General features: G+C 41.2%; 1 protein-coding gene across 1 annotated transcript; it reads right to left on the bottom strand.

The window, feature by feature from the left end:
- Positions 1 to 55: 55 nt before the first annotated feature.
- Positions 56 to 27,378, bottom strand: mRpL39 (mitochondrial ribosomal protein L39). The gene is made up of 10 exons (XM_070526068.1): positions 27,193 to 27,378; positions 26,292 to 26,501; positions 23,872 to 24,011; positions 23,586 to 23,685; positions 16,062 to 16,123; positions 13,284 to 13,396; positions 10,254 to 10,401; positions 9,923 to 9,994; positions 9,780 to 9,827; positions 56 to 288 (listed from the first exon to the last, which is right to left on the bottom strand). Exons 1-10 carry the CDS (start codon positions 27,257 to 27,259, stop codon positions 106 to 108), a joined length of 1,143 nt encoding a protein of 380 aa, XP_070382169.1. The 5' UTR covers positions 27,260 to 27,378; the 3' UTR covers positions 56 to 105.
- Positions 27,379 to 27,752: the final 374 nt, after the last annotated feature.

The raw sequence follows: 27,752 nt of genomic DNA, 5'->3' as shown, positions 1-27,752 counted from the left end.
TACAGCACAATAGACTCCTTAATGTCCACAGGGCACTAACTACAGGTATCACATCCAGCAGTATTACTCTTTTATCATGACATAACTACAAGTGTTCCTGATTTCTCAGGTAGAAGAGGTACGGTTAGATGATGCAGGTGCAGAGTCTTTACAGGCAGCTGTGACACTGGCAGTTGCAGTCTCGCTTTTGACATGTTCATCTTCAGCACTCATGTCTTCAAAGTGCACATTGTCTTCACTTGGTTCCTCATCAGCTTCAGATTCAGTCCGTGGAAGACCTGTGTAATTCTGCAATCAACAACAAAAGGGAAGTTGTGTTTGATTCTGACAAAGCAAAATATTCACTATTTGTCTACCACAGCCCCACTTCGGATACTAACAAAAAATTTATTTCACACTACCAGAGCTACTTCCAGTCTACCTAGGTGTGCCGTAGTGGAGGACTACAAAATTATTTTAACCACCTGGGGGTTCTTTAACATGCACCCAATGCATAGTATACGGGTATCCTTGCATTTTGCCCCCTTCAAAATGCGGCCACCATGGCAGGAATTAGATACAGTGCCCTCAGGTTTAGCAGCACAACACCAAAGCCACTTCACCACTACAGTGGGTATACCGTATTTGCACAATTCCACTTTTTTGAATAAAAAGTGCTTTTAAATTTGCATGCGCGTTACAATCATAGCTAATTCGACTCAAATGAAAAACGAAACCGATTCTTTCTGAATTAGAAAGCTAAATGAAAGATAACTAGCCTCAGTGCCATCGAAGATACATTGTTTTTTATGTCTTGGTGTGGGTCACCACTTTCCAGTTTGCTGTACATGTGGCATTTCTAATGCATTACATGGAATTAAAAATGACATCTGTGGTTGGCAGACAGCGAGAAGGAGGTGTCGTTGGACTCTGATGCAACTAGCCGCTAAGATTCAGCTGTGCACGAGTCTGTGTGCCTTTGTACGTTCCACGAAGTTGTTTCAATGCATTATGCGTCGACTCAAGTTCCTTTACTTGAAGCGCACGGCGAAATTGGCACCAACTTTTTTTTTGGGGGGGGGGGGGGGGGGTAATATAACTGTGCATTACAGTCAGGGGCTGCAAAATAGGCCTTAATAAGACCTTTCTTGGGAGCTTTTGTTTCTCAAATGATCAAATTTTTGCGATTTATTTTTATTTTCACCTAATTGATTTTTTTTTTTTTCTACACAGGATCAAGGTAGGAGAGGTTGACAGTAATAACAATGCCACCAAAGAAAGAACACCCGGCTCTCCAGAGCAACTATACAGTGGACCACAGCACCGGTAAGCAAGAATAAGGCCCAGAATGGCAGTTCATTGTAGTGCGCAAAGGTCATATGCTTATCATGAAGCACACAAATAAAAAGCTGATATTTTGCCCTCACAAAAATGGGGTAGGGCACAGAATGAGACAAGTGTTGGCAATATTTTTCACATGTGGATGACATTCAAGCACTTGCACGCACTGTACTATCATTACAGCTAGACACACATTCAAGAGCCCTCTCACTAATTTCTGCTGATTTCACAAGAGTGGGAAGTCACTGAGTTTAGGCAAGAGTAAATGAGCGCAAGTGTGGCTGAATGCCAGTAAGTGTAAGGGGCATAAATGAGTACACCTGAGCACCAGCTGACAATAAGGGCCAATTAGTTATTACCTGCAAGTGGGAAGAAATATGACTGCGAAATAAACCATGAGACCAAGCACAATGAGTTGATTTCTAAGACGGCAAGTATATGTAAGATGTGTTCGTGCAGAATGTGGAGAACGAAACTGAGCACATTTTGCTCATTTTAGTTGCTTGCTCAGAGCAATAAGTGCGTTAGTCAATTGCTATGACTTGAATACTTTGTTTACACTATGCATGCACTGATTGTATTCAGACTAAGTTGGGATAACGCCAGTGAAATTTCAAACACAGTGCTGTAACTTGAAAGGTCAGACACACTCGCATGTTAACAATTTCTTACGAGTTATGCACATGTGAAGTATGTGATACAGAATGCTTTGCTTTCTGTAGTAAATCATTGCCACCTAGTTTTATAACGTTAACATGGAAAACTGGGTGTGTTGGTTAGGCGCGATCTGATGTGAAAGGTGCAAAGATGACAAACAAAAAGATACACACACACACACACACTGGGCACCTTATTTACTTCCAACAATGTTCAGTCAGGAAAAAAATGCCACTATGTTATACATGGAGCACTATCACAGTTAATCTGTTCACATTTGCGTTCCAGTAAAGCAGTTTCTTTTATTGAAATGAAAATAAAAAAAGAGACGTCACTTTATAATGGTAACAGCTACTCTTTTCGTATAGCAGAAACAACAACATAGCCTCAATTACTAATTTAACCCATTTGTCATGGCTCCTGGCAGGCGTGAAAATTTGGCTTACATTTGCAATCTCTACAATGAATTGCCAGATGGCTCTCTTTCCCATTTCTAACATTGTTTTGATGTTGCCTCGGCCTATCATTCACACAGTGCTCGGTCTTTCCCACATACTTTCTACCACATGACAAAGGAATTTCATAAATGACTCCTGACTGACATATTATAAGAAGCCAACAAACACTGACACCAAGGACAACACAGGGGAACTTACTTGCGCTTAATAAATGAAATGAAGAAACGATAAATTAATGGAAATTAAAGTGGATGAAAAAACAACTTGCCGCAGGTGGGAACCGAACCCACAACCTTCGCATTTCGCGTGCGATGCTCTACCAATTGAGCTACCGCGGCGCTGTTTCCCCATCCACTTTCTTGGGTATTTATGTGTCCTAGTAGAACCCTGGCAGTGTTAGCCAGCGCCACCACTCACAGACCTTGGCGGCGGACGTGGAACGTCCTTCTTGCCGCAGGCGTCACGAGAACGTGATCTTTTTGGGTGAAGGCAACTGGTCCATAAACCCACATATGCTACCTGAAGGCATCAATGTTGCCGGATTCGAGACCCTCGTTATGTAATAAACGAGAAGAAAGGGGGTTAACCGAGGGGCCCGATTTTCATTAGTCATATTATAAGAAGCCAACAAACACTGACACCAAGGACAACATAGGGGAAATTACTTGTGCTTAATAAATGAAATGAAGAAACGATAAATTAATGGAAATTAAAGTGGATGAAAAAACAACTTGCCGCAGGTGGGACCCGAACCCACCCACTTTAATCCATTCAATTTCCCACCCACTTTAATTTCCATTAATTTATCGTTTCTTCATTTCATTTATTAAGCACAAGTAATTTCCCCTATGTTGTCCTTGGTGTCAGTGTTTGTTGGCTTCTTATAATATGACTAATGAAAATCGGGCCCCTCGGTTAACCCCCTTTCTTCTCGTTTATTACATAACGAGGGTCTCGAATCCGGCAACATTGATGCCTTCAGGTAGCATATGTGGGTTTATGGACCAGTTGCCTTCACCCAAAAAGATCACGTTCTCGTGACGCCTGCGGCAAGAAGGACGTTCCACGTCCGCCGCCAAGGTCTGTGAGTGGTGGCGCTGGCTAACACTCCCAGGGTTCTACTAGGACACATAAATACCCAAGAAAGTGGATGGGGAAACAGCGCCGCGGTAGCTCAATTGGTAGAGCATCGCACGCGAAATGCGAAGGTTGTGGGTTTGGTTCCCACCTGCGGCAAGTTGTTTTTTCATCCACTTTAATTTCCATTAATTTATCGTTTCTTCATTTCATTTATTAAGCACAAGTAATTCCCCCTATGTTGTCCTTGGTGTCAGTATTTGTTGGCTTTTTATAATATGACTAATGAAAATCGGGCCCCTCAGTTAACCTCCTGCCTGACATGTATGACATGATGTATTTATTTTTGTGATTTGTGACACAGGCCGGTGCCTTGCGAAAAAAGGGTTGGTCATTCTGCAGATCCTTGAAAGCTTGCATGGGGCAGAAAACACCATTTTACATTATCTTGCTCAGCAATCTTCTTCAAATTATGTGACATGCGGGTACCTTTTCTTTTTCGCGAGGTGGCTCTGGGCCAGTTGGCGAGTTCAGAACTTCTTCAGTATTTTTCCTGCTACAGAAACTGGCACAAGTTGTGGGTAACCTGTCTCCATTAGTCGTTCAATATGCTTAAGAAAACTCTCCGCAGATTGATGTGAGCATGACTTGAAAACATTCAGCTGGCACATTTTAGCCATGTTGCGTTTTACTAGATTGATTAGACTGGCTGGACTAGATTGTCCGTTGTTGCCTTTGTGCCTTTCGCATCAGATCAGTTTTATGATGCTGACACATGCTCTCGGGGCAAGGAGAAAGGAAGATAGGAAGATAAGCAGGTTAGCCAGCATAAATACAAGCGAACTACTCTGTGCTGAGGAAAGGGTATAAGGGGAATGAAAGGAAGCAGGGCAGCCAAGGTTTAAAATAAAAAGTGAAAGAATGTGTGCACATCAATGCGATACAGTGCACTCTGGCAATAGCCCGCATGTCAAGTAGCAGGGCAACACAAAGGTGTTGAGCACAGTCTCGACACTGGTTTTCTCCCCCAACAAGGTGCAAATAAGTGCAGTCGAGTTTGGCTTTCTAGACACACCACAATGAAGGCATTCACATATGAGATCTCGGATTGTTTCACAGCCTCAGGAGTTACGGCTAACATAGAGACCTGTTTAGTACAAGATCACTACTATACATATTGGCCTTGAACAACTATTGAACAAAACACAGCCTTAACAGGGCCAAGGTGAAACAGTTTCTGTAATTGTCTAACATTGAGTAGAATTTCTTTTTCCTTCCAGGTACAACGATCGACTAGAGATCCAGGAGTCATCAGGACAAATAATTCTGAACATATACAAACGATATCTGACGTGTTTGTGACAACGAAGCAATTATGTCAACATGAAATACTTTTCTGAAAATGCTTCTTTTTTCTCTTATTGGCAATGTATATATAAAAACTTCACTTGCATCTCCCTGCATTCACCCAAACACTGCGACATGTATACGGAGTGTGCTCCACAGGCAAAAAAATAAAGTTTACATTGCTTGGCTCCCACAAGAGTTCTTAAATTCGAATATGTACATATCCTTGCAGCACTTTCATTCTTTCTTTTTTCATGCTCGTCGTGGATAGCTATCTTTTCATTAGCTGCAAGCACTTCACTGTCTAAGTTCTTCATTGGATAACCTATCTATAAAAAATGTGACCTTACACTAAGTTTGGGACACGTGTTCTATTCCTGATATTGTACTTGTCTGCTATTTTACATAATTTTGGTTCTAAACAAAACTTTTTAAGGAACGAGAAAGCAACGAACTCTGAGAGGCCCAGATTTTGTCGGGCACAACCGCATAAGTTCATGCAAGTTCATGTGTTATGCTTGTTTCTCATTTTAAAAGCTGCAGGTGCGAACACTGCCTATCTGCTTTTGTATTTCCTGTCGCAGTTTGTCTTTTACTTTTTACTGTCAGAGCTTGGCAAATAAGTCCTCATTCTGTGTTAAGAAGCTACACTGGAACTATGTTGTGCGCTTTGTTGTATTGTAAATAAATCATTCTCCTTTGAAAAATGTGTTCTGTGTCAGAGTCTGCATGAACATGTCTGCATGAATGTACAGCATGCTTTCAGACTGCGTACACAGATGAAGTGGACATTCCTCTAAAGCATACTTCGGGCGGTAAGAGAAAAACATGCTTTTAATAACTGTGTATATGGGTGCAGTTGACACAGCAAATATAAGGAAGACAGAGGCACTCAACATTTGTACATGACACCTAAATCCTGATTCAATTGTTCCTTCGAGTTAATTGCGTATACAAGCATGCAGTCCATCTCACCTGCTTGCAACCACTGCCTGGCACACCTTACTTTGCATGACGCACAGCACAATAGCATCGTGCCTGCTTAATACAGCGTGTCCACTTTAATACAGTTGGCATTATATATATATATATATATGATTCATGCACAAAAGTACTTTGTGCATGAATGCGGCTCGTCTTGTGCACGGTGAATTGCTTGCATTCCAGACAGCAGAAAGTGCTCATTGCGGTGGTGCTGATCACAAAAAATGTAGCACAAGACAATGGGAAAATCACGATTATTCCAGGTTCATTCTGCGTCAGAGCCATTGACTTTAAAGGCTAGGCATGGAGCCATTATCAGCTTCGATACACAGGCAAAATCGGGCCTCGTTATACATTTCCAAACAGCTGAATCGTTATTCTGACGACAGCTGCCGCAGTAACCTGGTGGCACTAGCGCTTCGGCCCCGCTTGTCGAATTCCAATGGAATTAACTTCGCACCCAAAGTGTGCGCAATAATTAACCCCAGGTGGTCACAATTAATCCGGAGCTCTCCATTACTGCGCCCCTCGTAATCCGCAGCAGTCTCGGTATGCTAAGTCCCACAATGTAAATTGTTTAACCATACTCTAATTTCTTTCCTCCCTTCATTCTTTTAACATTGACGGCACTGTAGGTATGGCCACGGTAGCTGCGCTGACATGCACCTGGCAGGTAAATAGGTGAAAACAAGCTAGTGTGTGCAAAGGGGTGAAGCTTCTGATATTTGCAATACAGTTACGTTAGGCTCACGAACGGAGATAGTGACGTGCCTTGCTGCTTCAAAATAAACTGTGCTGATAACTATAACGAAGCGGCATAAAAGGCACGATTCGGGAGCATTTTTCCTGTACTTACAAAAGCTATATCTGTCAGTCTTACGGACGGGGCACCCTTGTTGCAGCCAGCGTAAGTGAACAGAAATATTTGTCGGTTCAACAAACTTACAGATGTGCCGGCAAAATCCCACCTGCTTATTCGATGTCTCAGAATACTGTAGCCGTATTGCCGCTACAATGTCGAGAAAGTGCAACTTTGAAGCAAGTGCAGTTACCTATACTTGCAGGTGTGCATGTTGGCGGCGGATCACATTTGACTGAACCTTGTGAACGAGGTTGAAAGTTTCTGAGACAAAGCCACGTTCCCAGTTAAACAGGACTGCAGTGACCAATCCACAGCATAGTGAATAAAGACAAAACATTGAACAACAACATTTGCCTGGCGAAGCAGTTTGTTTTCGCGCAGCTCCCACGCTAGGCTATCTTACCACTTTTAGCCTTTCCGCCGCACATGACAGCTGTTCAAAGCGAATACTGCTACTTATTTAAATACATCTTTACTATCGCTAACCACATAAGCGTCGGCAACAGTTACACAAAATATGTATACTACACACGATCGCTGACGGTGACCAATCGATATAAAATGGCAGCCTTGGAAGCACAAATGTATGTACAAATAGCTATGTGAATCCTCCGTGTCAGCGTAGCGATGTTGTCTAGTGGTTAGTGTTCGGTTGTCACGCGGTGTACCCGGGTTCTATTCCCAGTGTGTCCATGTTTGTGCAATGTGTGTTTCGATGTTTGTGCGATGAGTGTTACCACCTTTCCTATAATGTAGTTCTAAGCTATATGTATGAAACCTCGTGCAAAATTCCTCTGGGTGGCGCCTGTCCATTTTTTCATGAAAAATGCCTGTTGGGCCACATAATCTTGAGCCGCATAATATTTGAGCCGCTTAGCAAGCAGGACAGATTTGATCTGAAATACCACATAAACATTCGGTGTTATGCGTGACATTTTCCAAGCAGCCCTTCTCTGCAACGAATAGGGCCGTTGAAAAGAGCCGCATAAAATAGGCTGCATACGCAGTAGGCCACTTGGGGTGAGTCATTTATAAGCGTCAAAATTTTGATCTACTTTCCGCGTTATATGCATTGTTTTAGCCGGTAATGACTAAGAGTGTATCGAAATGAGGAACCGAGTGCAAGACGGGTGGGCGAGTATAGCGGTGAAGCTGCAGCGGCGGGCAGCTATATGCTGTTCTCGATCGGGCGCGCCTCACTCATTTTCTTGTTTACATGGGATCTAGCGGCCAGAAAACGTATCATATGATCGCACTTTGGCGATGTACTGAACATTGGTGCCGAAAAATCATGTTTTTTGGGAACGTATGATCCGGTAAAAAACGAGCATAACTCTATTGGGTCATTTTTTGTGTCCTTGATTGCGAATGCTGGCACCAGGAAAATGCCTTAACGGGAACATATCAATGAGGTTCTACTGTATTAGGGCACAACATACAGTCTCTTCACAGAGACAGAACACCAGTTGAATTCTGAATGTTGCATCACTGCACAGACATCCTGGGTTTTTGCAGTGCCTCACAGTTTCAACAATAGTTCTTGCAGGTTCTCCTAATGTTTCATGGTTGTAAATGGCACCATTGTTCAGTAACTTGCTGTGTCAAGTGACTTGTAGCTTCGAACAGGAATCCACACAGCCATTATAGGATTGACCCACACGTGCACTTTTGCACATCAATAAAATTTAATGGTACTGTGAAGTTCACTAATAGCTATACAACTTGATTAACGTTAACACCAATGTGTATTGTCCATTATGTTACCGAAGACACTTAGAACCAGCTTTGATCAGGTTTTCCTACTTTTCTATCACTGTTTAACGTCTGCAACATCTGTCAAGCTGCACTTGCAATGCTATTGTTATGAAAGAAAGCACTAGCATGAATAATTCATTCTACCTTCCATAGGACAAGTGCCACAGCGTACTGAGATTGAATCGAATGGCCACACATCACAAAAACTCAGATACGTGTGAACACATTTAGCGTTTTTATAGCACACATCATCACATTTAATCACACATTTTTGTGATTATGCTATAAACAAAATATGTGTACAAGCCTTTTTTTTTGCAATTTCAATACACACTAATTCATAGACGCTAAAGTTTGCAAGTTGACACTGCTTCAGAGGGGCATGCTAGTGAAAAACTGGCTCCACAAACCGTTCCTGAATACATTTTTCATAAGCAGGGCTCTTGCAAGAATCACGACAATTAGGTTCTTGTGACAATCAAGTCTCTTATAGCATATGTGATTGCCCTCTACACTAATGCATTAGGCAGGCAGACATTCAGAATACACTGTTTAACAGGAGCACTACCACCAAGACGATCTCTACAAGAAATAAGAGAATTTCACTGACTCATGGAGGGTCTATACCATCCAAATGGCATTTTTGCAGAGGAGTTGTAAGGCAAGGCGGACATACACTGCCACTATTAACACAAGTTTGAGAAGACTAACAAAAATTTGTTAACTTTATTCTTGGAACCTCGGGGCAGTTCTATAAGGCAAATTTGGAGACAGTTACATCTTATGGCACTGCCATACGTTTTACAAAGTCCTTTGCCAGGTAAAACATTTTGCTACTTTGCCTGGCAAGCACATGCCATGATGTGCCATTATTCAAACTTCACCACGCACTTCATAACAGGGTGCTTCCAACTGACATAATAGCAAGGTTGCCTTTCTGGTGTTCCCACTAAGCCTGATATCAATAATTCCTCAACTAAGATTGAGCATTGTAATGCAATGATGAGATCTCGAATTACGTGCAATTTTCAGGATTTAAAAAAATATGGAGTGCCTTAAAATGTGATCGCCTTCAAATTAACACATAAACAACTGCACCTAAGGTTCTAATAAAAATGTCAATTATAATTTACAATATCTTAATTTAAAAATGTGTCTTCTCAAACATAGTTACTAATAATATCATAGTATTCCATCCCAACTTACAGCTCCTCTACGAAGACGCCACGAAAGCTACACTTACAATCTTTTAATAAAAATCTGCGTGGTCTAAAAGAAAACACTCTGTATGTATCAATTGTTGCTCACTGAAGACTTACCATTCTTTGTGCACGTTCACAGCAGACATTATATGCAAATTCACTTATCTGTAATCAAGTAAAAATATAAATATATTGATTAAAAGAGGTATGAACAAAAGAAGGTTACATAGCATCTATGGAATAGAACACAGGAATCTTACAGAAAATGAGCTTGGTATGGCCAAGCCCTGGAATCGATAAAGCACCCCTACAGATGTGTCCATGGGATAAACCTAAAACAAAGAAGAAATGAGAAATCCTGCTTTCAAGGCTACGATTATTTCAATACTGTAGTACACAGCTACACTTTTCCATGCAAAGCTCAAGCACATGCCTATAAGCTCAGGTAAGTTATTCTGCAAAATATTTGCAGAGCAGTATTTAAGAAAAAATAACACTCCTAACATTAATGTTATAAACACATGCCATTAGTAACGTTGGGAACTTACTACACCAGCTGCAGTACAGAGAATCCTATCTACTAGCACTTACCGCAACAACTTTGAAACGGCTCATGTGATCGAGAGACCCAACCATGGGTCCAGAACTGATGTCCACATGGTCCAGCAAACGGTACAATGTGACTGTGTTACCAGTGGGTGATGCTGCTGCTATCCTAGGAACCTGCTCTGCCTTATACCTGTTGCACAAAAGAAGAGCATTTCATTTTTGCTTGCATGTGCCAACAGGCTGTTACAAAATGTTGATAACGCATGTTGTCCTTATAATTCTTAAGGTAAAATCCCTCGACGATGGCCTGTTCAGACATAAGTAGACCCAAGTATGTGCAATACAATACAAACAAGTTGACTTTCGTTGAACAAGTTGATCTTATTTTCATCAGTGCTTTTGCTTTGATGCACTATTGTTGCACTCACAATTGTGCACACAGCACATGAAAGGGATAGGGATGGTTGATTAATTTCTTTGTTCATTTTAGACTTTAATCGAAACTTTTACCAGGTACATTAAAAAGGTTGAAACAAAGTTATCTACTTTTGTAGAGCCCTGTTTTAATGTTTGAGACGTGGAACCAAGTTAGAAATACAAGAGTATAAAGTTTGATAAAGAATAATCTTTAATTTGTTAAAGACTAAAGAGAGTTGGCACTAGTGGTCTTTAAATATATAAACAATACATGTTACAAAATGGCACTTAAGGCAGGCTTAAACAAGATAAATGGCACCAGTGAATCCCTGTACAGTACAGTTAAACAGGAAATAAGAAAAATGGCAAAAGTGAAAGGTGAAGTCTAACTAAAATATGCAATAAATTGAAATGTGCACAGGGGAAAAGAAAATTACTGGTTTTGGATTTTAAGCCACATGCTCCTTTCCACAGAGCGAAGGAATGTGAATTGGCTGGGGTGTTTGGGTGAATGACCACACAACCAGCATGTGAGAAAAGACACTTGGAACCCATAGATTTGCTGGAATCGACATGAACATCATCGCTATGTCAAATACATGCTCCAAATGGACGCGAATACTGTGCCACATCTTTAGTGGGCTGGCAGTGACACGCCGATCAGTGACTGGGTTGCTATAGTATGCCTTGAGTTGCAAGGGCATTTCAAGCCTCCGGCTTCAGACAGGGTGGTGGCGTGTGCGGTGGTGGGGAAGTGCACGGCACAGCATCACTTGGGACGCGGAAAAACAGTCGACAGCCCCACAGTCATTTCTTGTGTTTCGCCATTCTAGTACTATTCAAAAATTTTCGCGCAACTCCTGTCAAACTCTCCAAAACTATTATTCAAACATGTCTAATCAACTGAGTCGATGAAATGAAAGGTGACATCAATGAAGATTAATTGTTTTGCGGGATAGTTTTAATCGATTAATTATTCATCGATATTACCAACATTAGAAAGGGGCTAAGCACAATCAAAGTCACATAGTATTTCTGCATCATAGCATTCTGATAACTGTTCCGCAAGCATATGGCTTCAGGAAAGAAAGAAAAACAAAACAAATCAGTGTATGCTAGTAATTGGTCGCATGACCAAGGAATGGGTTGCTCAGTAGGCCATTTCTGGAGACATTTCACGTCTACACGTCTATTTTTAACTGCATATCTTATTTTGTTATAGCGCAAGCTTGACAAGGACAAAAGAAGGCACATCAGACACACACAGCGCTAGTGTGTGTGTGTTAGCGCTATGTGTGTCTGATGTGCCTTCTTTTGTCCTTGTCAAGCTTGCGCTATAACAAAATAAGATATGCCGTACCAACAAGCCCCTATTGCTATCCTCATCGATTTAACTGCACTTGCAATGGCTGAAAAACAATCCCGATCTACACTTATGCCTACTCATGCCTAATAGTAGGCATAAATTACATGACAGTAGCAGTTTTTTTACAGAGACAGCGTCAATATTTAAAGCTTATAAAAAGCACTAAAGATTGCCGAGTACATTTCAATTTTTGCTTTAAGGTCATTCAATGAATGCTCCAAACAGCACCACCATAATTGAAAATAGAGAAAATACAAGCAATTCACTTCATTTATCATGTGCTGCAATTTATTTCTCAAAAAGAACTTCTGATACGCTGACGCTGTCTACCTAGGATCACTAGTGCATTTTATATGTTATTGTTACACCTAAATACTAGAAGCAGCTCAAATTAATCAACACATTATCTTCAATGCTATAAATGTGTGTAAGTGCATTCTGCATTTTAGTTTTTGGGAACCCTCGTGTCCCAAGGCGCCCATCAGGGCAGGAAGCTTCACATGGCAAGGGCAGACACATGCCAGTAGGCAGGGGAGGGGACCTTCCTCACAAGAGCTACACCCAGGAAGTGCAAGTGCTATCAGCATGACTGAGCAATTCATGTGAGATCCCGTTGACATCACCTAACTCCTTCTGGTCCTCAGCAAGTGGCGAATATGGAGCACTCCGCCGTCGCTCACAATTTTTCAGGACATGGTTAGTAAGCCACGTTTCTGTCGTGGCTGACATGGCCACCCGTAGACTCGGCTGGTAAGTCGGAAACACCTGTTCACCTAGCATATTTATTTCTAAGAGTTCTTGAGTGATTTTAGCCAGAGCTAGCTGACCTGCTCAAATTATTAGTTGCATATGTAATAAAAGCTCTCCAACTGTACAACGTGGTTGCTGTCCATTGTTTCCTTGAGCTTGAACAGAACCATGGTTGGTAAGCAGGCGTGTGCCAACCACAGTGTGCGGAGCGCCAAGGCGTAGTGATATTGGCACTCCTGATCTCTACAAGTTATAGGAGTATCAGGAGATCTTTCATAAATTATTTGCTTCCCCCATATATGATATCACAAGTTAGAACTTAAGAGTGTCAATTAGACATAAAATATAAAGACAATAAGAAATTCAACAAATAAAAGCCCCTCATGAAGAGGACAGTACAGCTACTAAGTAAATTAAGCATAACACACAAAAAGATTATGAAACTATGCGAAGAAAATCAGTTTAGATAGAATGGAGATCTCGCTCACAGCTAAGTTGCACTACACCAAAGTAGAAAAAGGTTGTGAAACAACACTCACTTGTTGTCTTCAAACATTCGAAGTGCCACTGAAGCATCTACCTCAAGCCTCTCAAAATGGTGGGGCTTTGTTGCAAGTCTCCTGCCCATCCCAGAAAGAACATCTAATTCATCCTAAAAAGGAATGTGGTTTTGTTACCGAGAGCAACTCCGAAAGAAATTTGTATCTCAAATCAGTTTCGGAACCGTCCCTTTTCAATGTAAAAACAGCAAAGAGGCAACTTTATATCCTCCAAACGATAACCTTGCATTCTTTTGTTAGGCCTATAGCCAAGTGACGAACATATTAAACCAAACTGTTTTTTCTTGGTAGTGTTTCTTTACTGTTGCATTCAAAAACTTGCATACTTTACAGATAAAAGGAGATAAAGCAGGAGCGAAGATCCTGCATGCTCTGCATGCACAAATTATTGAACAACATAATCTAGGGGCTGCACTAACTTGATACATGTGTTATACAAAAACATTTTTCCCCCTCCTTTTCAACAACTGCCATTTCTACTTTTCAGCTATCAACAAATTTCATCACTACTGTATTGCCTGTTATTCTCATCGCAGAGGATTAATTTCTTTTTCTTTTTTCAAGTTTTTCCCCTTCTTTGAAACATATAGCTGGAAAAGGTAAGAACTGCCCAATTTTTGCATTTCAGCAATTTATATCCCTTCTGTGCTCACAAATTGACCTAACCTTTTCCATTTGGTGTTCGTAAAAACACTTCGACTAAAATGTGAAATAGGGAAGAAGTACTGGTGTGTGATTAAAGTATGAGTTGAGCACATTATGCTTCAAAAAGAGAGAGAAAGAGAAACACCAGATGGAGCTCAGTGGCATCATCAATCAAATATGTTGTGAAGCCATGAGAGTACACTGAATAGCAAAGCTTGTGAAACGCAGTCTAGCGAAGGCACAACACTGTATGGCAATGTGACTATTTAGGAATTGCAAGTTAGTGCATTTGACACTCGAGCATAAATAGAATGAGACCATTTGTGACATTACATGGCTACAAAGCTTAAAAAGAAAATAACTGCTACGTAGACGTGCTCCTCCCCACTTTAGCATCGGTGAATGTGTCCAGTTCAGTCACCACAACGGCCGCAGTGTAAAGAGTGAAAGAGCCTGGGCCAGGGCTCCCCCATACCCTCTGAATACCACCCACTTCTTTCAGCACAGCAGCATGCAAATTAGGCGTAAATATAAAAAAGAGCAGTAAGGATTTTTTAGGCAGAAGGCTCACGCACGACTCTGGCCTCACCAGGCTCCTTGCGTCAAAGCACATGCAGGCTTGTAGATGCACACTAATTGGTGTCTTAACTTAAAGCTGTCTGAAGAAGTGAAGGAAGTATGGCGATATTTCTTTAACAGAATTCTATTTTAACCAAAATGGGTCAGGGAAAGCAAATTCACCAGAGGTAAATTTGCTTTCACTCACCCTTTTTGGTTCAAACTGAATTCCGCTAAAAAAGTTTGCCCTACTTTTTTTTTTATATTCCTTTGCAAGTTTAAACCAAAAATGTGGAACCCCAGTTACTACTCATTTACCCAGTTAGGTACCCAGTTAGGTACCCAGTTAGGTACCAATTCTCTAGCTTAAATAAAACCAACTGACCCTACTAGAGTAGTGCGGGACACTTTGCACTCTTGGAGGAGCAATGCCAGAGAGCCAAGCTTATTCCATGCAAACGCCCAGAAGCACTGAGTGGACGAGCATGGAAGGGCTGATTTGGCACTGTGCCTCCTATCTATACGCAACAAGCCAACAACTCCGCACTGATTCGCTCACATATCAATGGTTTATGATACCAGGTATTGCAATTTCCATTATATAACCTCATTACTTGACATTATACCCTGGCATTACTCTCAAAGCCGTGCTGCGCATGGGGTGAACTTGAATCCGGTGACCTTAAAATATAATGATTAATTATGTACTCGAGAGAATGAGGCTTCATACCTTAATTATGTAGGTGACAATTATGTAATGAAAACGATAAAAGCAACACAATATTTTTATGTCAACGCTCCTTTAAAGTAACGACAGCTGCGAAAAGTTAAAGACAGGAGAGGGACAGGTAGAAGCAAGAAGCATAGCTCTTCAAAGCAGATTGTTCAGGCATTTTCTGCAACTGATATAGCTTGAAACAGTGCAAGCCTTGCAGCACTTAATAATTTGCAAGTTATTGCTTTCACTGCTTCGCATTGTAGGCAAAATAACTGCAACCTTTTGAGACTCCGATGAGTCTTCATTTTCCGCATTTACGCACATCGACATGTCCTTGTCACGCCTCCACCAAGCAGCCTAAATTCAGCTTTACTCAGGCATTCTTTTGCCCTCTTCATATTGAAATTCCAAATGTCACATGACATTTCGCTTGTCTTATTTGCACTGTTGAACAATGCTGCATACTCTAAAGAAACAAAAGGTGATGCATTAATTTTGTATTCTACAAATAATTATTTGTCATTCCTGTGGACAATCAAGTCAAAGGGAACAATAACTTCTTGAAGCATAGCAGATTTGACACATCGCTAATATAACATGCAAAATTATTTAATTACCACATACACAAGGCAGGGTATGATGCTTAGCTGTCACTAATGACAAAGCATGTCTCAAATTTTGTGCAGATGAACCCCATCTATCTTTCTTGTGTGTGCTGATGGCATTTGATGTTTTGGTAAGACCAGCAGCTTTAGTATGTAAAACAAGAAACACTGTCAAAAAGTTAAAAAAAAAAACTGTTTTATTTGGAAGAATAAGATACTAAAATAACTCACTCGGCGAGGTTCCCAGTTTTCTATGCCAAGGTCCACATTGTACACAAAGCTGCCAGATCGCACTGCACATGAAAATAAATTCAAGAAACACTTAAATGAATGCAGCAAGTACGGCAGATCCCCATTACAGTGTTTATGACCTGCACTTATATGTGCAGGTCATAAACATATATGTGCATTATATGTACCACTTACTGCAATTGTGTAGATTATGCTGGACAGAAAGGACAGAAGTTCTACTGGGCAGTCACATGCAGCCACCACACAACAAGGCCAAACTTCTCAATTAAGGTGCACAGCAGCAGGTGTGTGATATTCAACAGTGTAAGCATATTGTCAGTTCCACTTACAGACAATGCAAGACTCAATGAGGGGATATTCTCCCCTAATGCTAGGTGAGGAGGAAGTACACCGTTTCTGGCATACCACACAATAATTAGCTCTCCAGGCATGCACTGAACTTATGTTTTTAACAGCCATTTCTCACAGAATTCCAACTTCACATGTCTAGAAGCATAAGTTAAGCAGACTTTAACAATACTTATTGCAAGGTATTGTAAGAATTGCAACACAAGTGAAACAGGTCTCAGCAGTAATCACCAAGCAATGTTTCCCTCATGTCAGCCGCTTACATCACAGTGACATGTACACTGTTAGCGTACAAAAAATGACAGATGAAAAACTATGTTTTTAACTATTGCATGAGGTGATCTACAACTTACCGTAATTCAAAAGCATTTGCTCTTGCAGTGCCATAAGCAGTACTGCTTTTCAGGTATTTGTCTTTCTAGTTGAGAAACAGGTGGTAAAATGCAACTGCTTCCTCTTAAAATTCTCTACAAAACTTTTCATAAAATTAATTTTACTACTAAGCAAATTATCAGGATATGAAATCTGTAGTGCCATGCTTGAAGTTCTCTGCAGTTACCTAGATGATTGGTACCAGTTGGTTAAATAAAATTATGCAAAATCAAAAGAACTGAACCTGTGACAAAGAATGCCATGCCAACATGTTCTTTTGTTGTATCTGCATGAAACTGACCTTCTTGATTACATTTAACTCCACCCTAAAGTTATGCCGCATGGAAACCCAAGCAAATAAAAAAAAAAACAAGCACCCATATTTGGCATGATACTGTTTTCTGTTTACATAAATGACATCACTGAAATACTCGGTTCTCCCAAACTTACCATGAATGCTGAAAACACTAATGTTTTTTTCTATCCACTTAATAACTCCAGAAACCAATGCCTACTAATTGCAGCTTTCAAGTTGGCTGAGCAAGAATTAGCTGCATTTAAATGCTTCAAAAGATACATATAAGTCCTTCGAGCATGTTAACAAGCCTTTACACACTTCAATTATTAGAGAATGTTAATGATAATTATCACACAAGTTTGTGGAAAGAAATATTTTTTGGAGTGAGAGAAAGCAAGAAAAGTTTAACGAGAAGAAAGCCGGAGAGGTGCACTGGAATAACTAGGCTTCTGCTTCACACAAAGGTAAAAGGGAAGAGGTAGACAGAACCTTGGGGTACAGTTTCAAGAGTAGCCAAACTTGTCTGTACACAATGCACCAATATGAAAGAGTACACATCACCTGTACCAAAACAGCAATTTCTGCAATTGTGCAATTCATAACCCCACTCATTGCTGTTTGCTGTACATAGTTCTTACGTTGAACAATTCTCCTCGTGGAACATTTTATTAAGAGAAGGAAGAAGAAAAATTGCCAACCTTAAATGGAAATCGGGTGTTCACTTTCATACTTCCATATGGGTGCACCATGTACATCCTATCATAAAGAAATAACAGCCAGCTACCGACTGGTTGCTACTTGTCTGCAACGGCTGTGCGAATAAAAAAAAACTTGATTTTGGAACATGGCCACACAGACAAAATTTCTCATGTTATACCATTATGACTAAAAAAGCAATGGACAATTTTCTACTTTATTCAAAATTAGCATTGCCTTATTTAGGAAAGCACCACGTGAACAAATTGTAATAAACTTTTTGTTTTAAAAATGAAAATTTTGAACATATTGACAGTTTTTATGGTAAAATGCAATATTTGAAAACAGCTCCACTATATTGTTAACATGAAATTTTAAAAGCAGACCAGTTCTTACATGTAAAGGGCCCCTGAAACCCTTTCTATTGAAGTCGAGAAATGCATTTGAAGCTAAAATAGACTATTTCAAAAACACTTTGATGCAAAAAGTACTTCAATGCAATCTGCAGAAGTGTAGTTATTGGCAATCAAATATAGCCTTTCATCCCCTTTGTGGTGCTCCCACTTCTTCTTCAATGCCTTGCACTGTGAAGGCCATAGTGGAGCGGGTCAGTGTTCACAACGTTCAGCGAGTGAAGTGACCTTTGTACTGTCTATCGCTTCAACGCAAGAGTGGCGAGAACACAGCACGCACAAAGGTATGGCCGTCTGCAGATCCCTTTCAAGATACGTCGCGTGTGACCGTACAAAGTATGCACTTGTTGGCAGAGTTGAAGCTGCCTCCCCACTTTCCTGCTATCGCGCACGAGATTGAGCCGCGATCGTCAACTTCTTTTGCGCACGGCCACGAAATACACAGTTGCTGTCAAAGCACAATGCCGTTACCCCTCCCTCCCATCCCCCCCCCCCCCCCCCCCCGACCTTTCGCGCAACAGAAAACGGTGCATTTGCTCTCCGTTTTCCTCCTTCACGCACGCCAGATTGAGGCGCGATCGCAGGCTTCCCACACCTGCTTTCACTCACACATACAGCACATGAGGCACGGCGATGGTGTTATTGTCCTTGGACTTTATACAGAACATCACGGCGATGGCAAAAATGTGCTTAGAGTGTCCACATAATTGCTATCACAACAAAAAGCAAGCTGCCGCACCCGCTTTTATACCACGCACTGGATGTGGCAGGATTTCGCCGCCTCGCACACCTTTCTCCCATCTCCTTTCCTTTCTTCTGAAACACAAGTCCAACAGCACCGACTCAGAAGGGGTGGAAGGAAGACGGGAGAAAGCATGAGAGGGTATGACTGCGACAAAGTCGCGCAGTGCGGGGTGAAGAAATTCAAGGGTTTTCAAGAGAAAAGAAAAGAACTCCAGGACTTTCAAGTGCCTTGAAAACATACTTTTCAATTTCAAGTGTTTTCAAAGGTTTCAAGGGCCTGTGTGCACCTTGAGATAGCTATGCATGGGTGTATTTTACCGCACTGAGTGGCAAGTAGTACATTTGCTTTCGCACTTATCTTTACGGCAATCGCACAATTTCTAAGGGTTGAATGAAACGTTGACTTTATGTGTGCTTGTAACAAGCTTCAACCATGACAGCAACACACCACAAAAGTGTGCAACTCGAGAATCACACAACCTGTTCCAGTTGCATGTTCGTGCTTGGGCAGGCTCGCCACGTGCTTGAATCATGTCGCCCACAGAGACCACTCGGAGAATATGGTGCTCCTCAGCGAGCCACAGTGAGCTCAGTGAGACGGCTACGTAACGTTTGCACAACTCTGTGCAACGTTTTATTATGTGCACAACAGGGCTGGAGTGCACACTTGTGCTCATGTGATTAATGTTGAAAGTTGGGCTAGTCGGTATTGATGCAGTTGCTGTGACATAACTACTAGCGGAAACAGGACTAACAGAAAAAAGGTGGGACAGGACAGAGCGCTAGTTAGAAAGCATTCACCAGGTTCTTCTCAAGGTGCAAGACTTCTTTATCAGTGACTGCCAGTGGTGGAGCGCTTACACATTCATCAGCAGCTTTTGAAATGCAATACGCCTTAAATGTTTCCCTACCTAACTGCCTTGCAAACCATCTGAGCACTTGTGTGTTATGAAAACACAGGCAGCCTTTATGATTACATCTATGGCAGTGGTCAGCCAAGTGGCCAGTGCCTGCTAGAGCGTTTACAGCGTTCCGGTGCTCCTTAAGCCGGTCATCCAGGCACCTGTCTAATTGTCCAACATAGCACTTTCCACAGGGAAGTGGAATCTTGTTATATCAATCCCACACTGCAGTTAACAAACCGGGTGACATGCTCCTTAGCGCATGTACCTTGACTCCCGGTGTTGTTAACCAGCCTGCACATTCTTGCGAGCTTGAGTGGCGCTAAAAAAACAACACCCACGCCGCACTTGTTCGCCAACTTTTTTAGGTGGCGGGACACCCCGTGTACGTATGGCACATCTACAGGGCGCCCACAGGGATGTGCATTATTGCACCAAGTGGCTTCCAGGTCAGCTTTTACCTCTTTAATGAGGCTCTCTATGACAGACACCAAAGTGTCACTGGGATACCCTGCCCTACATAAATGGCTCACTTGTTGCTGAACGTTGCAGAAAGCATGGTGCACGCAAGATTTAATCAGAGCAGTGCTCTGTCCTGTCCCGCCTTCTTTCCGTTTGTCTTGTCCGCGCTAGTAACTATGTCACAGCAAGTGCTCATGTGCTCCAGTCTGGCTGCACTGCATGGTGCGGTCCGACTTTGTCCTGCACCACCTTGGCTGACGGATAGTAGCTCCAAATTGCACATTTAGAACCGCTGTCAGTAGCTTAATATGAAACGGCGTCTGCCAAGCCAGGAGCTGCCAGAAGTCAGCGCGCACTGGCAAGCGTACTTGAGGTCTGACCTTAAGTTTTACATGGTTCAAGGCTAGCTGAGTGTTCAAAACTAATCAAAATTAGCCAGACTCAACAGCTACGACATAGGCAAGCAGTGTGGACAAAGTTTCATTCTTATGCGGGCAAGTACAACCGAGGGTGATCAGACGATAGTCAGCTTCTTACGAAAGTATACAATTCTTGTCGAAATTCAAAATGCAAATTTTCATTTACTTCAGCCTGTTTAGTAAACTGTGTCAATAAATACACACAGTAACAGCAGAAATAAGCGCACAGATCCAAACACCCTACTTGGATTGATGTCAGCTATTGGCCGATAGCAGCGCTCTATGGGAATCTGCCCGCCGACATCAAGGAGCAGCCGCCAGCAGCCCCGAAAGGGCAAGGAGAATGTCTCTCTTGTAAAAAGAGTGTTTCAGAAAAGGTGACTTTGCGCTCCCCTTGTGAGCCACATGCGCCGCGCACGAGCGCAAAATTTGGCTGAGATACAGCAGTGTATGCTCTCCACAGAATGTTCTTTCACAAAGCCCAAGAGGTGGTTTGAGCCCCTTTAAGGGGAAGTGCACCTTAGAGATTCATATTCCTTAATAATAAAGCCAATTGGATGGAATTTATACACAATGTAGAATTTCTGTCCTATTTCTTAATATAATTTCAGTTTCACAATATGTTATCTGGTTACTTTTCTGTGCTTCCTGGAAGTGGATAAGTAGGGTCTCTTCAGCAAGGTTTGGGCTTCAAACAAGGCCTACGAGAGTGTTATAAAGTAGGCTATATATTTCCTTGTAGACAAATAATTACAAATGAGTTTAAAATGATTTTATTTTAGTTTTTGTATTATAAAAAATTATTTCAACTGTAGTGATCAAGAACACTGATTATTAGTTTCCTTAAATAAACATGACCAAAATTGCATGTGCATGCAAAATATGGCAGAGATTGAGTCAGACTAAACACAAATACAAGAGTTTTTGTGCACAAGTAGTAAAAACAGAGTAAGACTGAAAAAATAGAGGAAAGATGAAGATAAATGTTTCTAGATTATATAATTACTATCACAGACAATCAATTTTCATGAAATTTGGCCAGAATATAGACCAGTATTTCCAGAATAAGTGTAAAGCTTAACATTCTAATGTTGTGTAAGAGGTACCCTCGGAACATCTGTGAGCCCCTTCCCCCAGCCGGGCTTTCTTTGTGACACTGCCATGATGAGATTTAGCTTCAGCTTTCTGTGATCCAGAGATTCTTTTGATTCTTCTCTGGTCTCTCTGGTTGCTCAGAGCGATCAACTCCCGAGTTGAAAAAATCGCCAACTACTGGAGAATCTGCTTAAAGTCTTTGTTGAACTGCAGTATGGCTATAGAAGTGGCCATCTCCATATCACTGCGGAAAGCAAATTTTGCTTTTGGGCACAGCAATGAAATTTTGTTGTTGAGAGGCTCAGTCGCCTTTTGGGTTTTGCCTTGAATACAGCAAAACAACAGCTTTTCGCTTGTCAGTCTCCCATAGCTAAAAAGCATAGCCTTCGTCTGAGCGCTGCTGAAAAGTGGAGAATGAACTGGTGCCAACTCAACCAGCGCTAGTGCTCACTTCTTGTTACATCTGGAAAGCTCACCACATGGGCAAAAATTGTGGCTGTAAGCCCTATCAGTAGGGCATGAATGAAAAACGAGGCCCCTACGGCTACCATGCCTCAATTGGAATTTTTCAGTTTTCCAGCAGGAGAAAAAGCTTGATTTTTTTACACGCCAAAATAGAAGGTCAAAGCATAATTTTATGATCAAAATCTAAAAACCAATTTTTGAAAATAAAAATGTGACTTTTTGACTTGCATCTTCCTTAAAGTTCGAACAACTAATACATCAAAATAGGCTACACATTTAAGGCATGCTATAACACCAAGGCCAAGGTCAAAGACAAATAACAGCATACCAAATACCTCGCCTAAACAAACTTTATAACAGCTTAAAGGGTCGCTAAAAAGAAACATTAAATCAGTTTAGACTCATCAATTATTCATTGGAAACTCTTATTTTCATTAATTTTTCAGTAATAAATCAAATATTAGAAGATAAAATGAACTTGAAAGTTCAATTTTTTTTATCTGCACCTAGACCCAGTGGTGGTACATCAGCGTGATGTCATGGAGTTCAAGGATTTTTTCGTATTTGGGCCGCGTTGCCTCAGTAAAAGTTCCCAAAACTTGCCATGTCCAGTTTTTGGCTCCTTTAGAACACAATGTAGTACAATTTTATAAATAAACCATTAACTAAGCCCGAGCAAACGCTGTCAAAATAAATGACATCACAGCGAGCTGGTCTCTCTCCACCCCCCCCCGTATTTCCTTTTTGCGCCTTTTCTGGCTGAATAAGCCTGCCAGCCTCACGAACAACTCTATCTCAGCGCCAAAGGATGACAATCAAGTGCATAGAGCCCTGAATCTGCCTTTTCAACGTTGCTATTGGAAATGACAAATAAAACTTCAGCGTACTACAAGTTAGAGCTTGATTGATATTGTGAACAAACATTTGGAAGAACTCGGAAGCAATATTTTTTGTAACTTGGGAAGTAACTAGCTTATGTAATGTGGTTTTGACTAGTTGCTGGGATGATCTTGTTTTTGTTTCCCAATTTGGCCAGATTTTTTCATTTGAGTGCCCAGATAACAGCTCTGGCTTTTGGCTCACGTTCACTTGAAGGCCGCCTACAACGGGAGCTAAAATTATTTCATGCTTAATAAATGTGCGCTTTAAAATGAGGGTACGTCCAAAGTACTTCACAGATTTACTGAGACTTTGCTCTCAAATACGGATTCTAAAACGTGAAACAGATACCTAATTGCTACAGGACCTCCTTACTCTTTCATTGCCAAGCCGTGTGGCTAGATACTGACCTTGCGGCTGTGGCCAACTGTGCAGTTGTACATAAAATTGGTCCTTGAAAGCACGGTCTACTACGTAACCAAGAAGGAAACTGCCAGTTCGCCAAAAAGCCTGGAAAAGAGTAAAAAAAAATTAATACAACAATCAAATTTTTCTACATTCTGCAATTTTAATGTGCCCATACTGAGCAGGTCGAGAGCAAGGTTGGTTACAATGTGAGTAACAGGAGGACAAGAAGTAAAACATACAACTAGCAAACAAGCAAAACAGGCTGGAAAAGGTGCGCAAGGGCTGTACCTTGTTTGCAAAGTAGGGGTTGGAGTCTTTGTAGAAGTTTAGCCTGAGCTGGCAATCCTGTACGAGTGGTCTACTCATATCCCATGGTTCTCCATCAACCTCTGCAATGGCTCCTCTTTGCACTAGGCTTTCATGGATGTCTGCAATGTCCCAAACATGAAAGTATAATTAACGTTCAATCACAATCCAAAACTGCACTAGGATTGGTAATATCGATGAATGACTAATCGATTAAATGTATCCCGCAAAGCAACTAATCTCCATCGATGGCCACCTTTCATTTAGTCTACTGTCCGAATAATCGTTTTCGAGAGTTTAACAGGAGTGATGCTGAGCCGAGCGCTTCCCCTTTCTTCCCCCTCACCACACAGGCTGCCCAAAGCCGGACGCTTGAAATGCCCTTGCAATTCAAGAGCTACTATAGTAGCCCCATCATTGACAGTCATGCCACTCACAGTCCACTAAAGATGTGGCACAGCATGTGCGCCGGTTTGACACAGTGATGGAGTTCATGTTGATTTCAGCAACTCTATAGCGTCCGAGAATCCATTCTCGCATGCTGGTTGCGCGGCCATTCACTAAAGGTGTCAGTTTCACTTAACCATCCCAGTCAACTGACATTCCTTCACTCTTTATAAAAGAGCATGTGGTTTAAAGTCCTAAACCAGTAATTTTCTTTTCCCCTGTGCATACTGCAATTCCTTGCATACTTCAGTTGGACTTCACCTTTCACTTTTGTCATTTTTCTCATTTCTTCTTTAAATGTATTGTACATAGATTCACTAGTGCCATGCATCTTATTTAATTCTACACAATGTGCCACTTTCTAACATATATTGTTTATCTTTTCAAAAGTCACTAGTGCCAACTATATTTAGCCTTTACCAAGTTAAGGATTATCCTTTATCAAACGTTTATACGCTTGTGTTTTGAACTTGGTTACACCTCTCAAACATTAACATAGGGTCCTACAAAAGTAGGTAGCTGTGTTTAAACCTCTTTAAAAGTGTCCAGCAAAAATTTTAAATAATCAATTAATCGATGAAAAACCTTGCAACTAAAGTGATTAATTGATGAAAGGATAGAATGAACAATTATTTATTAATTGTTCTCTAGGTATCTAGCAGTGCATGCAAACTTAAGAAGCCAATCTTTATGGCCAGCTTTCAGTGACAGCACACTTCAGACAGAAAAAGTAAACGTTGGGGGGAGGGGCTGGTCTCATAGAAGATTGTCAATGTCAGTCACTGATTTAAAGGGACTGACAACCAATTTTTATGGTACCTTTTTTTTTTTATGCAATGGAAAGCTTACGGTCAGAGTGTCTAATCATGAAGTGGTAACGTGGAAAGCGCCATGCAACATTCTTTACCAGAATTTTTCGATCTGGAGTGAGGATGTAGTCGTTCACTGGAAGCATGCGGGAAAAAGTGATAGGTGAGAGTGATAGCAATTATACACCGGCATTAGTGGGAGGCCGACAACAAATGCAGTCGTAACTGTGAGAAAGTATTTCGTTTACCAAGTTGATGTTCCTGCGATTCATGTTTTCCGAAATGTTAAAGTATTTCTGCGATAACAGCTACATGTTTCCATGGTTTCCTGCCCAACTGCTTTGGTATTTAACCAGTCAATATGAAACTAATTGGGTAGAAAACGAAACAACGCTTTTACACGTGATACGCATTTCAGCGTGTTGCTGTTGACATGCGAGTGCTTTTGATTTCCGAAGCTCAGAATAAAGCGCAAGTGTCTAATAATATAGCAACTGCAATTTTAAGCAATAATTATGTTGTACTTAATAACAGCCGGCTTACATACAGTAATTTCATAGACTACATCTGAAGTACCAAGATGTCACCGCCAGGCCTTGCCACTTACTGGTTTTTCAGCCTTTCTTGGCCAAATTAAAATTATAATTCCTACTTAAATCGCGAACAGCGTGCTGGGTTCTGTCACTATATATCATGGTAATTTCATTTCCATCAACATCTCACAACATATTCTGGCCAGTTGTCAGTCCCTTTAAGGTCCAACTCGTTAGGCACCGAAAGCTGTGCATCACGATACATGCACTGCCTGAGGAAATAACTGCAATGAAGTCAGTTGGTAGACGAGAGCAGTTTGTATGATGTTAAACGGGACTGTAATGAATGAACTGTCCATAAAATGGTTCCTACTACAATTGTTTCTATGGCATCACCAATAAACAAGGTCACAAGCACATTGCATCATGAGGAAATTACAATAATAATTACCAAGATTTTGAAACAAGTAAAATATTTTGTATTGCACAGCTAGATTTCGCACTACTACTGTTCATATAGACGCAACTGTCGAAGTGCACATCAGAAAATAACTACGAGTTCTTCCATCAATCGAGACTCCTGAAACCACCGCAACTTTTGTACTTTACTCACGTCTAGCACAGTCGTGCGGCGTAGAGATTCCTTTGTTCATAATAAGGGTGCAATCCTCCATTGGACCCAAGTACCGAACTTCAATTTTCTCTACGCGCGTGATGAGGGCTGCTTGACGTTCCTTCTCAGCTGTGAACAAGGCATCTCGCTTCTTTCTGACGGCCTCATTTGTGAGACGCAATTCATTGGTGGCCACCGAAGAGGAACAGACTACAAAAACCAAGAGACAGCGCAAGAAAATGTGAGCCAAATATAATAGATCGCCTCATCGCGGACCATATAACGCTATGTATCGCTACAAAAAACACTTTGACGAGCACCTACGGGAAAAACTACAGACTTTACAAGCTCTAAACATTTGAACAGAACAGCCAGTTTGTTGTGCTAATTATAATGGAAATAACATCGCCAACTAAAAGATCAGAGCTATTATATATGATGCACCATGGCCAAAACGGCTCCTTGTTCAAGGTTTATATGACGGATGGCGGCGGAGTGCAACTTTATCGAAGAATTAATAATTGAGGGAGGGTGTTTCCCATAGGCTAATAAGCTTGTTTTTGTGGTATGTTTGACAAAATGGTAAGACGACTGGGTACGTGGATTAGGGGCGCGTCAATATCGCCATCCAGAATGTCTGGTTTGATAAATATCACTTTTTCGTTGGTGACGTTATTGTAAACTTATCGTATGCAACAAATTACAATCGCTCATAGCTGAAATATGAGATAAAATGAGAGGAGTAACTGCTGTTTTTGTGTTATTAAACTGCATGCACCAAATGAGCCTCTGCAAGGGCATTCTCAGCATCTCATCACAGCAATCGCTGCTACACGTGCACACATCACTGAATACAAAACACGCCGCGCGATCACAAGTAATGTGAGTGCATATTACTCACAAGATCTATGTCTTGAACACGCCCTTCTCAAAAGAAATATCACGCGATTTGCTGAATTTAATGACATTGTCACGACTTAGCTCAGAGTTTCGACTCGGTGGGGCTCAAACGAACCCACGCATAGCAGAAACGCGCAAAGCGCAACGATAGCAACGAGCTGCAAACTGCTGATGTCCATTACAAGGTGCAGCCCAAAAAATATCATGGTCAAATGTGCCAAGAAAGAGTGTGGATGTGTGAATGTCTCTGTGCCCTGTCGTTACCACAACACAATATACCTTAGCATTAGTTTCACCACTGTTGAATAAAAATGACATCGTGTTAATTATTTGCACAAAATCGCTTGCAAAAAGTAAGGTTACATTCAAACGCCACGCAAAGATAGTGTTTGTTTTGGTTTCGGTTTAGACATTAAGAGCACATTGCATTTGTTACATTCCACATCGCAATGGATGGACTGTGTTTACTGCATTCATGGGAGAGTTCAGCCATTATTGCAGTTAAAAATTAGCGATGTTTAAGCTTAATTTTGGTAAATGTAATGTTTCTAAGGAGAGTTG

Source organism: Dermacentor albipictus, chromosome 1, assembly GCF_038994185.2.
Source record: "Dermacentor albipictus isolate Rhodes 1998 colony chromosome 1, USDA_Dalb.pri_finalv2, whole genome shotgun sequence".
NCBI lineage: Eukaryota > Metazoa > Arthropoda > Arachnida > Ixodida > Ixodidae > Dermacentor > Dermacentor albipictus.
This window is presented reverse-complemented; position numbering and strand designations above follow the sequence as displayed.